The following is a 17,474-nucleotide window of genomic DNA, read 5'->3' as shown; positions in this document are numbered from 1 at the left end:
GTGTATTACTTCACTTTTTAACTTGTGCTAATATTAACTTCAGTAAAAACAAATATTCATATTTAAAAAGCAAAGAAGTTAATGTCAAAACAAAAATCATAGTGCTTCACAGACTTACAGAAGGAGGCTTGTCCACAACAATTCCGGCAAGCAACTGAGACTGTGGTCCTGCTGTTTTCAAGTCATACCGATTTTGCTCACGAATCTGAATTTATAAAACAGTAACAAGAAGATCTTGGAGACAACTCTGCAGGTGACCTTTGGCTTACAATTTGACCAACCCGGGGTAAGGGCCTCTTTAACTCCATCTCCATAAAGCCCTCTTTTACCATCCTAACAATTCACATTACTCCCTTCTACTTTTCTTGATGTGATTTTCTACTGTTTTACACACATTTTTCACTAACACAGCAGAAATGTCTACTACGTCTTCCCCGTATAGCCTGCTCACCAGTAACTAGCACAGAACTGGAAGTATTCAATACAGGCTAAAGTTATACAGAATTAAATCTCAAATTCTTCTGTATTCAAACCCTTAGCTGGGCATGATTAGATTTAATCACTAGTGATTTAAACACAGAACAGCATAAAAATGCCTCCTCCAGACACAGAAGGCCATATCTTACCTTATTCCTCTTTTCTAGTACCTCGTTCGGGTTTGTGTTTAAAGGAACAAACTGATTTGGATCTTCAATTTTGATAGGTGTTCCACTACTAACTTTGGAAGAGTCCTCCGCTTTCATCCACTAAAGAATCAAAAATTTTCTAGAATGAAGCTTTGTGTTAAAGAAATATGGTAGGTTCTTAACAAATGTTTACTGACTTAAAGAGAAAAGGGGTAGACACTGACGATTTTTTTTTTTTTTTTTTTTTTTGTCTTTTTGCCTTTTTTGGTGCCGCTCCTGCAGCATATGGAGGTTCCCAGGCTAGGGGTCGAATAGGAGCTGTAGGCACCGGCCTACACCAGAGCCACAGCAACGCGGGATCCGAGCCTTGTCTGCGACCTATGCCACAGCTCACGGCAACGCCAGATCCTCAACCCACTGAGTAAGGCCAGGGATCGAACCTGCAACCTCATGGTTCCTAGTCGGATTTGTTAACCACTGCACCACGATGGGAACTCCATACACTGACGATATTTTAAAGAATTTCACTAAGTAGTTTTTAGTGATCAATTACTCTATATGTCATAATAATTAGAGTCAGCATTCACTTAAAAACAAATGTTAGTATTCACACGAATACTAAATTATGCTGCTATTTAAATTTTCTTCTTCTGGAATTTTGAATACATTGGTGAAAATTTTCAAGGGTAGACATAAAGCTTGATCTCACATTAACTCATATTCATAGTTGTCATCTGCATTGAAGTTTCATCAAATGATGATGGCTAAGAAGTCACCAAAAAGGACTCAAAAAATCTCTTAAGATTTAGATTTCCAGACTTCATTTTTTATTTTTAGCTCTCAGAATGGGCCTGACAAGCATTTTATAAAGGGGATAATCTGGTAATAATTTATACTATAATGGCACCACCGAGATGGGAGAGCCTTATACAATTATTCTCACTTACCTAACTTTATACCCCTTAAAGAAAGCTAATATTCATCGAGATTAATGATGGCTGGCTGTTAGTCTCTGTTGACAAAATTAATTTTGGGAAACATGCTCTTTTACTAGAAGATAAGAAATCATATAGACTAGGGGAAAAACACTTTGATGCCTATGCATTTCCGTGTTGAACATTACTGATTTATTTGATAGGATGAACTAATTTTGAGTACCTAGGAAATGTTTGGTGATATGCACTCCAAAATTAAACCAAATCTGAAGCAAAACATCAAAAAAGATAACTCATTTCTTTATTTATCAGTTCTTGCCTAAGGATAGCTATGCACTACCCTTATACTGACAAAATTTGGCACCATTAGGTGTTGATAACTTTTATAGTTCTGATTCATGGGTATAATATAAACTACAAAGCAGTATCAGGTAATGGGTAAAACCAGGCTCCAGGGTCAGATTGCCTGCATCCAAATCCTGACTCTGCCAGTCACAAATGATTAGCAAATCCCTCTGTGCTTCAGTTTTCTCATCTATAAAGTGGAGGAGAAACATAGCATCCTCTCTGTATTAGGAGAAGTAAATGAGAGAATTCATGAACAGCACTTAGGCCAAAGTGCCTTGCACAAAGGTTACCTGATCATTTAGAATGATGTTACTGTTAACATGATATTCTACTTTCCCAGTATTTCCAACACAGAACATTCAATTCATCAGTAACTAGGCAAGATATTTAGTGAAGGCAGACTACATAAAATGGGGGCATACTGTGATTTTGGTCCTGGGACTGGTTTCCCCATTCCGGGACTCCTCAGGCACATTCACTTTCATGTAGGTATTTGGGGAGTTCAGCCATCTTGTTTTTTCACGCTGCTGCCTCTGCGCCATGTACTTGAGAGGAGAGAGTGGCACTGTATCATCTTCGAAGGAAAAGGCAGTCACAGTTGCTGGGATTTCCACATCACTCTTGTGCCTAGGCTTTTCTCGAATGAGAGGATGCCTATAAGCATAGCCTGTTCTATATCCCTAGGAGAGGGGGAAAAACCACATTTGAAGAAATCAATCTTATACCAAACAGATTATTTAGGGTCTATTCTTCAAGCAAATGATTCAACAAGACTCCTTTACTTTATTTGTTAACAAAGAAGAAATCCTTCCAAACTCCACCTCCACATAAACACTAGAGTGGAAATCAAGCAAATTTCAAGATCGGGTTAAAATTTATCTGAGCTGACAAAGTGGTTTCCACTCATACAGTTTTTCCTGAGAAAGTAATTCCAAAACTGCTGACCAGAAACATTTTTCTAGATATAAACTGGTTTTCTGGAGGCCAAATCTCAGTGCTCATTTACGTCTTTGTTCCTGGGTCTGAAGGCAATCTGCCTCCTGACTTTTAGTGGAAGAGGGTAAAATCTAGGATGACATTTGCATGTTTCACTGTATGATTCTTAAAATATACTGAATTCCTTCCTACGGTCTAACTATGCTCCCAGAGGAGTAAGGAGCATGCTCCAAAATCAAATGGAGATGGAACATCTGCTCTTGAATCTGAAAACATGAAATCCAAGTTTATGCTCAATTTTCCACCTACCAAATTGTCCAGAGTCCTCATCAGCCCTTCAAACTCAAGCTCGCCAATCTTCCATTTTTGATGGGAACCCATATTCACTCCTCCTCCTCCAGATGCTGCTACACTGTGAGTGAAAGCTTTGTATTTCTGAAGATCCAATACAAGTAGATTGTCTACACCACCTGCTCCTGCCAATGCCTGCACCTGTAATCAATGGCAAATTAGGGAACAGAGACTAGAATGAGTATTTTTTTTAAAAAGGCACAAGTTTGGAGCTCTCTTGTGGTATAGTAGGTTAAGGATCTGGCATTTTCACTGCTGTGGCATGGGTTCAATTCCTGGCCCGGGAATGTCCATATGCCATAGGCGTGGTCAAAAAAAAGGGCATAAGTTCAATTCATCAAATATCTGTAATAGTTATTTAGGCTACCAACAAAGAAATACACTTATGAAAGCAGGCAGCTTGAAGTATTGTTTCCATCTACCTATACCTTCCAGGACTCTGATCCTCCCTGATGGAAAACACATTTAAAGCCATACCTTTTAATATGGTTCAAGAAATGGAATTCTCTTGCCAAATTTTAAAGTTCTTTCCTTGCAGTTTACCCATAGCAATCCATTAATATGTTTGCTGAAAGTTATAATTTTAAAGGAATATAAGCACTATACTGTGAATCTAAAGATATTTAGGCAGAAGTCAGCTTGCTAATTTAACTAAGCTTTTCATAGCTTCATTTGAGGAGTGACTATTAAAGAAAAAAAATGTTGGTTGTTAAGACAAGCTAAAGTTGGTAGAGAAAGTTTTTCCCTCCTTTTTGGTGGCCATTCCAATAAATTCAGATTACTATCATTTGCTTCCAGAGAATCTGTGCAGGAGTTCCCATTGTGGCGCAACAGAAACAAATCCGACTAGGAACCATGAGGTTGAGGGTTCAATTCCTGGCCTCGCTTAGTGGGTTAAGGATCTGGCATTGCCGTGAGCTGTGGTGTAGGTCGCAGACGCGGCTCTGATCTGGCGTTGCTGTGGCTCTGGCGTAGGCTGGCAGCAACAGCTCCAATTAGACCTCCTGGCTTGGGAACCTCCATATGCTGCAGGTGTGGCCCTAAAAGCACAAAAGACAAAAAAAAAAAAAAAAAAGAGAGAGAGAGACAGAGAATCTGTGCATTAAACACATTCGGCTTCTCTGGGGGAAAAAGTGGTTAATAAATATCAAATCCATTATAATATTGAAGTTGAGGCTGATGAATCCCTGGACAGCTCATGAGTTCATAAAACTTCTGGCCCTGCCCTAACACTTTCAGGAAAATGGCCGCAACATATCTGATCTTTGATAACCGGCAGTCACCTTTGTTTCTTAATTAGCACCACATCACTAGAGGGTAAAAACAGACAAATTGTGCAACTATATATCTTAAAAATAGGATTATGATGAAAATTATGTTTATGAGGCACTTAGATTTGCTGTGTGTCTGTATGTGAATTTTAATTTCCTTCCTCCTGTTTTTAACTCAAGAGATACCTGAGTTGACCCTAAACTCAAGGGAAACAGAACTTCTCTTAAAAGACAAAACAAAAGCCATCAACTGATAGGACTCTGGAAATAAGTAAACACAATACCCAACTCAACAAATAACAAAGCAAAAAAAAAAAAAAAAAAAGAGGGGAGTAAAGGGTTTTTCTTACCTGAATCTCACAGGCTATCTGCACATTAAAAATATAATGAAAAGCCTCCTCAACTGTTTCCCCAAGGGCTACCACACCATGATTTCTGAGTACCAGCACCTAAAATAGAATCCCAAAGCAATCACTTTAAATAACTGGCATAGCTTACACTGCTTTCATCAACAGTAACAGCAACAAAAATAGCTCCTTAGTTAGAAAACTCTACTACATACCTTACAACTTGGTCCCAGAACTTTCTGCAGTTGAATTCTCTCCTCTTGTTCATCGAGTGACCCTTGGTAGTCATAATAGGCGACATCTCCCAGGATCAGGGACTCTTGAGAAATTGGAAGGATCCCACACTTCATGGAGGATACCTATTTGATTAGGTTCAGGCCAAGATAACACACATTTAGTTACTAATTACACTTTCATAGGAACTGTATTCTTCAGTCAGCTCAGGCTGTGTTTACCACTCCAGCTACCTCTGTTAGCTCTTTGCTTCTTCAAGAAAAAAAAAAAAAGAACTTGGGGATACTACACAATTTACATGTTGTACTGGATATCATGAAATAGGCTTTGCTCCAAAGAACTAAATGACCCAATTATTAAACTGTTTAGTTCAAAAATGCAAATGTTATCTCTCTAGTTGTTTCCTAGAACTGTAGCATTTAGTCCAAAGGGACTTTTTACTTTCTGGATATGCAGAGCATTAATACTCTGAAAATGATTTCAAATGGCAAAGTGTAAAGCATCAGGAAAGGAAAGACATGAAAATATACACTTCCCAGGGTCACTGTCCCTTCAGTGACTTACAGCTGCTGTTGCAAGGGTATGGACGTGTATCACGCACTTAACATCAGGACGTGTTGAGTAGATTGCAGCATGGGGACTGAATCCTGTATGGTCAATTTTTAAATTAGTACTTCCCTGATCCACTACTTCTCCTATGATATTGACTTTCACCTGGAAAAATCACAAAGACATAGTTAATTGGTACACATGCTTAAAGTTTCTTGTGTTCTGCAAGCTAAACCAGGACATGGCAAACTTTTTTGGTCAAAAGCCAGATAGCAAATATTTTAGATTTTGTAGGCCTCTATTGCAACTACTCAACTCTCCCGCTACAAAAGAATGGGTGTGGCTTTGTTCCCAGAAAATTTTAATTACAAAAACAGTCTGCAACAAAACTTAGTATTTACCAAGAAGTGCCATTTCAAGAAACTAAATAACTTAAGCTCTTCACTGAAGGTCTGGACAAGTCCATCATTTACTGAAATGGCTGGAAAACATCCACTTGTAATTAACACTGCAGCACTAGAACTAATGTAGTTCCTACTGTTCTAGAGGCTAACGACAATGGCTAAGAGTACAATTATGGAAAACAAAATGCTAGAATGTTGGATGCTAGTCTCACACCAAATGAACTTTGTTTAAATCTATCTATAAAATGTATAGTCTCTGTGTGTGTGTATGTGTGGTTTTTGTTTTTTCACACAAATTACAGGGAGTACGGGGTGAAAAAAAAATCAAAATATTCTCTTTAAAACATGAATAGGTTAGCTGATTAGACCAATTCATTTACTAGGCTCTTCAACTACCCTGTTTTTCTTGAACCCTAAAGCTTTTATTTAAAAAAAAAAACCACAATGTTAACTTTCCAATTTATTCCTGTTAACTAGTAAATGCTTTTCCATCTATACCTTTTCTTATTCTGTCCTGTACTAAAAGATAAAAACTGTCAGAAAAGCACAAGGAAGCACAGAAAAAATAATACAGGAACGAAAACTGTACCAAATTGGAGGCTGTGGCTTCAGAAAATGACAGACCTCTGGGAATTATTATTATGTGGTCTTGCTCCTTACTTATTCTTACCTGGGAGAAAGAGAAAAAAATATGGAATTACTATGAGGTGTTCATATTTTGCTGTGTAAACATGACTAGGAATATATTTACAACAAATAACTGTAAGAGATCTGGGGGGAGAAAACAAAGCAGAACTTAAAGGTGTACAACATGAAACTTTCTTTGAAAAGTTTTTTTCCCTCAAACCCTCAAGCACTTGCTAAAAATATCCTGACATTAGTTCCTCATACACTGGACTTACCTAAAGTGTCACTCTGGGGGTTTTAAGGTTGTTTAGGGTCAGCTATCTTCAAGAGAAATGAATGCCAATATAATTCAACCCAAGGTGGTAATGACTATAATCTTGATTTAAATATGCAAATTAAGGGCAAATGAGCAAAAGAAAGAAAACAGAATCTTTTCCTAAGAAGGAATTAAGGTAGAGATGGAAGGGCAAACTAAGGAACAGCCGGGAGGAAGGAAGGGCTGAAAAATTGTAGGAAGATTATACTTCACATCTGTGCCATTTTCATCACACAATATTTTCATACTTTTTTGTCTCCAAATATTATCTTGTTTCAAGTGTGGCAACATGAAAACAAGATGATGATGAATGGGAAAAATATCTTTCAAAAATAAAGACCAGGGAGGAAACTTCCTGACCCCCTCTATTTTCCCTGCTCCAATTGCTTTTTAAAGCATTTTAAAAATATCACTGTCTCTCAGATATCATTAACACAAAGAGGGAAAACTCTGCCTGAGGATTTCTTCCTGGATAAGTTCTACAACTGGTCTGAATTAGAGGAACAACACAGATAGTAAATGGAGAAAAAAGTTGGGGTAACTGCAGCCTCTCTCTTAAATATAAGGTTTAAATCAGGATGAGGTCCAGCATGCCAGGCTCAGAGGATAAGGTCCAAAAACTGCACTTCTGAGAAAAGGTGAGGACAATACAGTTGCTTTCAAGTTGGGATTTAAAAAAAAAAAAAAAAAAAAAAAAAAAAAAAAAAAAAGAGGAAGTGAAAGCTGAAGGACTCACTGAGATATATGTATTTGCCAGGTGGGCCCATCCAAACAAGTCTGCAAGTCTGTACAGGCTGGCAAGTTTACAACGAGTAAGCTTTTCTCCCTTCACGTATGAGGATGTATCTGCCCCAGGAAGGTCATTGATAGGTGTGACCATGCCGAGACCTAAAAGAGGAAAAATTGTGGAGAGAGATTCAGGTCAAATAATTCCTTACCTGAAAATTAGTTGCCAGGAAGAAGCCTGAGTCTGGGAGTGTCCCAGACTGTAAATGATGGTCTGAAATTTATCAGCTCATACAATGTTTCTTTAGCTTATTATCCTTCAAAGAAGTACACTGAGAGTAAAAGAACATATCAGCTACCATCTTGCTGTTTCATCAAGTACTTGTTAGGGAGTGATGTTAGAGAGTTAAGTCACATGCTCTCAATGGTGAGAGCTTTTTTTTTTTTTTGGTCTTTTTAGGGCTGCACCCCCACCCCCCGCCCCGCAAATAAAAGCTCCTTCCCAGGCTAGGGGTTGAATCGGAGCTGAAGCTGCTGGCCTCAGCCACAACCACAGACAGGCAGGATCCAAGCCACATCTGCAACCTACACCACAGCTCACAGCAACACCGGATCTTTAACCCACTGAGCGAGGCCAGGGATTGAATTGATGTCCTCATGGATACTAGTCAGGTTCTTTACTGCTGAGCCACTAAGGGAACTCCATGAAAGCATTATTAACACTGAAGCTATTGCTAATTTTATGATGAAAAGATCTCAACAGAAAGCTACCTTTCTAATATCTCTTTTGACTTTATTCAAATAAAAACCATTTAAGAAAGCATTCAAACAGCAGTCTGGTTTCTGCCAAGCAACAAGAACTAGTCTTAATCTCTATTGATCTCTAATGACCCAATTGCTTAATCTCTAATGACCCAATTCCTAAGTCCAACTTTTCTCAGTCTTCATTCTCTTAGACACTATTTACTACCTCTATCCTAGAATTCTTCTCCAGGCCTGTGTGGCACTACCATGGATCTTGTATCCTTTATCCCTTATGCACTCTTGTTAGGGTGCATGATACATGACAGATGCTCAATATTATAGAAAAAGTGAACCAAACTAGCTCAATCTTTCAATTTTTCTGTTTCTTTTGATAGAATGTTTCTTGCAAGCTGGAAGAGTGAGTGATTTTGGAACTCATCATTCTTCCTACCATGCATTCACCAGCCCCACCATCACCACATTCAAACCTGTTGCTAAGTCTTCTCTACTCTTCCTTGGCTATGCCCTTCTCACTGATCTCTTCCTTCTTGTATCCACACCACTTCTCTAGTTTAAGCACTTATAACTCACATTGGGCCTCTTTCAAAGACCCTTTAACCAGTATATGTATGTGTCAACACAGGGATCCACTTGGGTTCTACCCTCACCTTGCACGTTCCCACCATCATGTCTCTTTTCATGCCATTCCTCTGATGGGGAAGTACTTGAATTCACTAAACTACTTGTAAATCTTTAACCAAAAGAAAAAAAAAGAAATAACAAAGGAAGAAAGAGAAGGAAAAGGAAAGTCCCTGTTGGTCTGGGACTCTGGATACCTGCTTGGTACAGCAGTGACTTCTGTGCATATCTCACTGAGGTGTAAAGTGCTTGAACTTAACACCCTATGATTCTTGGTATCCTTGCAGTGTTCATTTCTCCAAGTTGGTGCTCTCATTAAAGAAATGCTGAATGAATAAAATGTCTGCAACTCTTTTACACCAAGTTCTAACTGCTCCATCCTGGTTAGTTCAGGTCTCTCTTCTTCCATAAAGTTCTCTTAGTTCACTTTAGCCAATAATAAATTCCAATGTTGAGTTCATGATAAGATGGTTTAGCAAAAGTCATTAGACAGTTTCTTATGACCTGCTTTATAATTTTTTCCTCTACTGTTATCTTGCAGTTTTAATCTTTCATGCACGCATTGTATGTTTTCTCAACTCAAATATGCATTTATCTGGGGCAGGGACTACATTTTATGACTATTTTGTAATTCACACAAAGTCTAGTAAATGTCTGGTTGGTATGAAAAAGTAACAAATCCTAATACTACGTTACTCTAAGTATTAGATGTTATAAACTTAAGGACTGAACTAAAGCAGAGTGTGCTGCTAGAGATGTACAGTGTTCAAAGAAAATATAAAATTACAATTTTTAAAATTTACAAAACTGACGTACTGAGGGGAGGTGAAGTAAAGCCCGAAAAAGAATTGGCCATGATGTAATCTGCAATCTGTTGTAATGCTAGTAATCCAGTTGGATTGTGGCCTTTCTTCATCTGTTCCTGAATTAGGCATTCCAGGTCTTCCCGAAAGGCCTGTAATACACAAAAATAATCACTGAGCACATGCATCTCACTTGGACCAGACTGACCCAAACATAACTTGCTCTGACATAATCAATCATTCCCCCATCTCTCTTGTTTTTGTTTGTTTGTTTGTTTCTCTTGTCTTTTCTAGGGCTGCACCCGAGGCATGTGGAGGTTCCCAGGCTAGGGTTCAAATCGGAGCTGTAGCCACCGGCATACACCACAGCCATACACCACAGCCACAGCAACGCGGGATCTCAGCTGCATCTGTACACAACAGCTCATGGCAATGCCGGATCCTTAACCCACTGAGCGAGGCTAGGGATCAAACCCGCAACCTCATGGTTCCTAGATGGATTCATTAACCACTGAGCCATGATGGGAATTCCCCCATCTCTCTTTTGGATAGCTTTCATCTACACTATTTTAAGCAAATGTAGAACACAAAATAACAAAATTAAAACATTGGAAGAAGAAGCAAGCTTGCTTTCAGGGGAGGAAAAAATCACTAGGTATTCTCACTCTCAAAGAAAATGAACTATTATAACATCTACAATAGACAGGTATAGACAAAAGTAACTCTGTTAATATGCAACCAGAGCACCAAAGTGTAGACTGATGTAAAAAGAAAGCCATTTGTTGCCGGGCAGCCTCATTATCCAGGTTAGGATAGAGTCCTTATCTGAACAGGGCATGACTACAGTGACTCACAGCAAAAATCTTCACTAAGACACAGTAAATCACGGCTTCCATGTTATGATTTCTATGGTAATTCCTCACCCCTATAAATTCTGAAAGCAAGTCTATAAAGAGCTGAGAGCTGATTACTCCCTTTTTACAACACTGTGTTGAAGAAAACTCCCCTGCCCCCCAACTTTGGGTACTATATGTTCCTGTTCTGAAGCTCTGCTTTTTTCTTTGTGTGTGTGTGTGTGTGTGGTAGAAACAGTATTTAATATTAAAAAAAACCCGAAGATTAAGAGAAAAATTTCTATTCCAATAACCCTTGAGTTGCTAGTATGATTTATCATTTGAAACATCTCCCAATCCTTCACATTCGTTGAAATAACTGGTTTTATATTTCTATCACACCCAACCAACACTTATTTTATTAAATGCATCATTTATTCTCTTGCTCATGTTTGTACTCATTCATTTTAAACTTGAAAGTTCTTGCAGTATAAATTATCTAGATCTTGCCCTTCCATTTAAGATTGGTTACATGTGTAGCAGAATGCCCTGCCAGAAATTAAATTCAGTTTGTTCCCACTTCACCTAAGAGGGAGAAGGTAGAAAACTGCTTTGGACTCATTACCTTCAAGAGAGGTGGCATAAATACTATGGAGACCACTGAGAAATCCTCCACAGAAGGGTGACTCTCCTTCGAGTCACTGACAGTAGCCTTCCTCGTTAGGCTGGGAATAAGATCTTGCTTAGAGGATGGCTGAATACCTCAGAGGTTTTCAGAATGAAGAACTTTATATAAATTTTAAGAAATAGCATAGAAGCCCATGGTGAAAAAGGGAAATGTGGTTCTGAGGCTATGAGGTGGTAGTAAGTATTAGGGCTAGTCCTGACTAAATACTTGTGTTGCTCTGAGAGCAACAACTGAAAGGCATCTGTGATGTGAACTCAAAGAGCTGAATGCTAATAGTTGTAATTTTGGGAGCTCAACCATGGGCACCATGGAACACCTTAACCGAGCTCAGCACAGGCAGGGAGGGAGGTGTATTCTTCCCTGATGCATCTTGGTGACCTGCCTAGGCATCTGGGTCAACAGTGAACCTGCATCTTCTGTTGGAGAAGGTTTTCAACGCCACCACTACATGGCAGGGAGGGACAGGGCAGTGGCAGTGGTGGACTGAACAGACTTTGGTGTGACCCATTTGTAGACTCAGACACATGTGTACCACTGATGAACCTTCTTAGACTATGTTAAGCCACTTGAAGTTCTTGGGACAATTTAGGGGAAAGTAGAAGTTCCAAGAGGAAGATACTGTCCTTTTTGCTTATATAGCAGATGGATGTTTCAATGATTAATTTAAAAAATACTAGTTGTTACTATTTGAATTCTGAGTTTATGGAACAGTTTATACCAGTTAAATATAGTTTTCCTTTTACAAATTCAAGGCTTGTTAAATGTAAATTCTTTGCTAATTTAAAAAATTCTAAACCTCTAATTCCATTGACTTTTATCTAGTTCTTTTATTCTATTTTGTCTTTTTAGGGCCTCACCCATGGCACACGTTAAATTCCCAGGGTAGGGGTCAAATTGGAGCAACAGCTGCAACCTACACCACAACTCATAGCAACACTGGATCCTTAACCCACTGAGTGAGGCCAGGGATCGAACCCATGTCCTCATGGATACTAGTTAGGTTCGTTACCACTGAACCACAACAGGAACTCCCTCTAGTTCATTTAAATGTGATTTCAACCAAAGAAACTATCGTATGAAATATGCTCTACAAAAACATGTTTCAGAAAACTCCATTAATACATTTCTAAGACTCTGTGAACATAAATTGGTTGTGAGCTAATATAAGTTGGATGGACACCTTGATACTGATGAGTAACAGGAGTGTTTTACCATGTTTAAGGCTAAAAGGAAAAGAAGCTTCCAGATTTACTCATTTATCTTTATAAAGACTATAGAAAACTTCTAGACGCCTGGCAATGGGCCAGTGTGCTCTTCTGAAACTTTATCTTCTCTTCAAAACCAAAAGCTATTTAAAGTTTCCTCAGTTCAAAGAAGCAATAACCAATATTCTTTGATTCGGCTTTTAAAAATTGATACCTATTTTATGTATAACAATAGCTCTTTATGTATAACAATTTTTATTTTATTAAATGCTATACTTTATGTTCCTCCAAGAAGAATTTAAGGCAGATTCCGTAGATTAAAATGACACAAAAATAAATATAAGAAAAATCAAGCTAAGGAGAAAATATGCATAAAGAGGTTAGATAGAGCCAGGAATGAGATTAAGACACAAAGCACACACTATAAAACTGTATCATTTGCCAGAAATGGGCCAAATTTTATCTAAAGTCTCCAGCAGCAAACATGAATCAAGACAATCATTCAGTATGCTGATTTACAATGGCTTTAAGAAAAAAAAAATCCAACTAGTTGCCCAAGAGAATCACACTATTTATGATACTGATGAGAAATTTCTGCTGTGTGGAATGAGAAAGCTAAATAAGAAAGGTTGAAAAATCTGTTCAAGGTCACAGAGCTAGTAAATGTTAGAGGTTAAGGACTCAGGTCACATGTTTTTTTTCATTAGCAAGAATGCATTTTTCATTTCCATTTATCCATAATATGGTAAGTACCATCCTAAAGCTTTGAGATGATCCATGGTGTCACAGAGGGATGCATAAGCCCTTCTGAAATCAATTAAGAGAAAAACATGAATTCCCCTTTAAGGCTAGTGAATAGCTGATATGCAATACAGGAGAAGAAAATAATTTTCAATGTAAATGAAAAGCCCCAGTCGTTTTACAGTTGACTGTGCTTAAACAGATATAGATCATTTAATTCCAAAAGATTTAATATTTTCATCATGAATACATAACTCATATGTTAGTTTCAAATATTTTTGAATTATTGTTCAGATAATTACCTAAGTCATAAAACAGTATAAAATTTACCGATGATAAAAAATTGTTTCAGCTGATTGTAAAATTTATCAATAGGCTTATTAAGCCTTCATTAAAATATTATATTAAAAGAATAAAACTTCTGCTTATCTTTATGATAGTTAATCATATTCCTACTAAAATCTGGTGTTAATAAAATAATCCTTTACAGATGATTCATTTGAATCTCACAACAAAGTCCTGAGATAGGCAATGATTTGATCAGTTGCACAGCAAATAAGTAAATGGAATAAAGATTTAAATCTTGAACTTGGAGTTCCTGTCGTGGCGCAGTGGTTAATGAATCCGACTAGGAACCATGAGGTTGCGGGTTCGGTCCCTGCCCTTGCTCAGTGGGTTAACGATCCGGCGTTGCCGTGAGCTGTGGTGTAGGTTGCAGACGCGGCTCGGATCCCGCGTTGCTGTGGCTCTGGCCTCGGCCGGTGGCTACAGCTCCAAATGGACCCCTAGCCTGGGAACCTCCATATGCCGCGGGAGCGGCACGAGAAATAGCAAAAACACACACACACACAAAAAAAAAAAATCTTGAACTTTCGGTTGGGCATAAGATCTTTGCCTAATTTATCAGAGATGAGTTGTATCACTGAAACCAGATACAGGTATATCTCATTTTATTGCACTTTATTGTGTCTTGCAGATACTGCATTTTTTTTTACAAATTGAAGGTTTGCGGCAGCCCTGTATCAAGCAAATCAGAGCCATTTTTCCAACAGTATTATTTTAAAATTAAAATATCAAAGTTTGTACATGGTTTTCTTATTTATTTTTTTTTTTCCAGGGCCACAGGTGTGGCACATGGAAGTTCCTGGGCTAGGGGTTGAATAGGAGCTGCAGCTGCAAGCTTATGCCATAGCCACAGCAGGGCAGCATCCAGGCCACAGCCACGTCCTCGATCTACACCATAGCTCACAGCAATGCCAGATGAGCGAGGCCAGGGACTGAACTTGCATCCTCATGGATACTAGTACGTTTGTTTCTACGTGACTACGTGGGAACTCCTGTACATTGTTTTCTTAGATATAATGCTATTATGCATTTAATAGACTACAGTAGAGTGTAAATATAACTTTTATACTTATTGGAAAACAAAAAAATTTGTGACTCATTTTACTGCGATGTTTGTTTTACTTCAGTGGTCTGCAACTGAATCTGCAGTATCCCTGAGGTATGCCTATACAACTAATAAGGCAGCAGGTGTGCTGTGATCAGAAACATGCATAAACCTCTTAGGCTAGATTAGAGCATTACCTTGTAATGATAGATAAAGCAGATCCTAGAGCACCAAAGTACTTGCCCTCTCAGCTAGCAATTTTCCCATCAAAGAATGAGGGAGTTCCCGTCGTGGCTCAGTGGAAATAAATCTGACTAGCATCCATGAGGAGGCAGGTTCAACCCCTGGCCTTTCTCAGTGGGTTAAGGATTCCGTGTTGCTGTGAGCTGTGGTGTAGGTCGCAGGTGTAGTTCGGATCCCATGTTGCTGTGGCTGTGGCCAGCAGCTGTAGCTCAGATTAGACCTCTAGCCTGGGAACCTCATATGCCGAAGGTGCAGCCCTAAAAAACAGACCAAAAAAAAAAAAAGAATGAGAAACTAACTTATAAGTAGGGCAGCAAGATCACATGCTGGGATTTTGAAGTCAGAATAAACCAACAATTCCCTAGGGTCTCCACTAGAGAAGAGTCAAGTTAACAGATCAAACAACACATAAGCTTTTACAGCATAAACCATCTTCCTTCTCAGATTGAGAACAATAGAGACGAGGAGGTAGTGGAAGCTGTTACACTTTGAATACATGAGTACGTGACTATGAAGAAGGCAAAGTGCCACTGGGATGACAGATTCTTTAAGGCCTTCAAAACTAAAAATACAGTCTAATAAATTATGATTATAATCTTCAAAGTATTGTCACAAAAGCATAAAAATGCTTTAAGTTAGCAATACTGTATATAACTCTACATATACATTTCCACAAAAATAGTTGCCTACTATGAACTAGGCTCATTTCATTCAACTGTCACAACCACCACATGAGATCCATTTTTACTAACAAGGAAAGTGAAGCTCAAGTGAGTTTCCTAATGTCAGAGCTATTAAGTGGTGGTTAAGTCCAGATCCCAAACAAGGACTATACACATATATGCATGTATAAGAAATTCATATGAACAGATTAAAACTGGAAATGATGAGAAAATGGGCTGGCCCCTAACTAGGTCACAAGAGGCTGGCACTCCAGGATCTCTCCAATCTATTAGGCCAATTTCTGGCTGTATCTATCCTGCACGCTATCACATGCTCTGGTCTATCCTAAGAGGTTCACTCAGCATGCTCTGATCACAACTTGAACTCTTCTATCCTTGTTCACTATATTTCATCAAATGGGAATGCTGGCTTCTACTCTTCCTCTACCCTTTCCTCAACACTGTCTTAAATGCCACCTTCTCCTTGAAGTCTCTCCTTTAATCACCACAGTTAGGAGGGCTCTCTCTCAATTGCTTCTCTTCCCAGCCCACTTTGAATTCTTTTAGTATTTGCCTAGACACCCTTAGGGTACCTACCTATCATGATTGCGATTTATTTTCCCTACTCTGTTCTACTGTAATAATCAATGACTGGGACTGTGTCTTTCACATTTCTAGAGTCTCCCAGAGTGCCTAGCTTAGTGTCCAATTATTGTAAGTTAGAGCTTCTTTTATTTTCCTAGATTTAAGGAAAGAATCTGACCTCATCTTAATTGAATTAGCGATAGCAAAGATCCATTTCACAGGTTATTAACACTGGTATCTGAGGCTCTAGAAAAGTCTTATCAGTCACTTGAATGAGAAATTCCTTCCCTGTAATTAGGCCTGTCCATCATCTAGTGGGAGAAATTCATTTTTTTAATAAGAAATGAATCTTCATAGAAAGTTATAAATTTTTAAAAAGTCATTTAGTTCTTCAATGCAAACAAAATCCTACTTGAAAATTTGTCTATCCCTAGAAAATTAATAGTTTGGACAGCTCTCTTATCAAACACATGTCCCAAAATGTGTGGTTAAAAAGGAAATCACTAGGTGAAAAACAAAATGTTCAAGTTAGTGAGAGGGGGCTTTAAAAGCCTTCTCTGGGGAGTTCCTGCTTAATGGTACTGAACCCGACTAATATCCATGAGGATGTGGGTTCAATCTCCAGACTCGCTCAGTGGATTAAGGATCAGGCATTGCTGAGTTTATGTGGCTGTGGCTGTGGCTGTGGCTGTGCCTGGCAGCTGGAGCTCTGATTCGACCCCTAGCCTGGAACCTTCCATATGCAGAAAGTGCAGCCCTAAAAAAATCCGCAAAAAAAAAAAGAAGAAGAAGCCTTCTCTGAATCGCCATTGCAATTGATACATCTTCTGTCAATGTTGGTAGTGATCCCATATCACTTTAGTAATTGATAAAGTATGAATAAAGATAAACTTGTAAAAACATGAACGATTCAGAAATGAGATCCACATAAGGTAAGAGTATACTTTAAATTCATACATATTCATGTATAATAGAAACCAAAAGTAGGAGTAATTTAGGCTTCTGTATCTAAGATCAGAACTTTCAGTAGGAAGTGGCAATAGATGAATGATTTTTTAAGTCACAGAAAAGAGAATCAATTTGATGGAAAAAAAACCTGACCTGATGTGATTGTTTTTGTTAAGACTAAAAGAAAAAAAATACATAGGCTGATTTGCAAGTAATGTCTAACTTCCAAAAAATCAGGTAACAGAATACTGACAAGTATCAGAGCTAGATTTTAAATATCCACATCTGGATGTTCTACTTCATAATAATTACTAGAAAGAAAA

General features: G+C 38.3%; 1 protein-coding gene across 29 annotated transcripts in view; it reads right to left on the bottom strand.

Moving 5' to 3' along the window:
• Positions 1 to 17,474, bottom strand: part of ADD3 (adducin 3) — a 132,287-nt gene that overhangs the window by 7,916 nt on the left and 106,897 nt on the right. For all 29 annotated transcript variants that reach the window (XR_014826210.1, XR_014826207.1, XR_014826203.1 and 26 more), the window contains 10 exons: positions 9,870 to 10,008; positions 7,681 to 7,832; positions 6,591 to 6,671; positions 5,613 to 5,762; positions 5,030 to 5,173; positions 4,818 to 4,916; positions 3,155 to 3,337; positions 2,332 to 2,589; positions 627 to 746; positions 119 to 205 (listed from right to left, as the gene is read on the bottom strand). Coding sequence is in view for 21 of the 29 variants with exons in the window: in XM_084994231.1 (XP_084850357.1) it covers positions 119 to 205; positions 627 to 746; positions 2,332 to 2,589; positions 3,155 to 3,337; positions 4,818 to 4,916; positions 5,030 to 5,173; positions 5,613 to 5,762; positions 6,591 to 6,671; positions 7,681 to 7,832; positions 9,870 to 10,008 (1,413 nt within the window). In the remaining 8 variants the exon portion in view is untranslated. The remainder of the gene's footprint in view (positions 1 to 118; positions 206 to 626; positions 747 to 2,331; positions 2,590 to 3,154; positions 3,338 to 4,817; positions 4,917 to 5,029; positions 5,174 to 5,612; positions 5,763 to 6,590; positions 6,672 to 7,680; positions 7,833 to 9,869; positions 10,009 to 17,474) is intronic.

This window comes from Sus scrofa, chromosome 14, assembly GCF_054392235.1.
Source record: "Sus scrofa isolate SSC_HxYL_T2T_F1_AM1 chromosome 14, Sscrofa_HxYL_maternal_Yorkshire_Landrace_v2.0, whole genome shotgun sequence".
NCBI lineage: Eukaryota > Metazoa > Chordata > Mammalia > Artiodactyla > Suidae > Sus > Sus scrofa.
The sequence above is the reverse complement of the archived record's forward strand: the minus strand, read 5'-3'. Positions and strand labels throughout refer to the sequence as shown.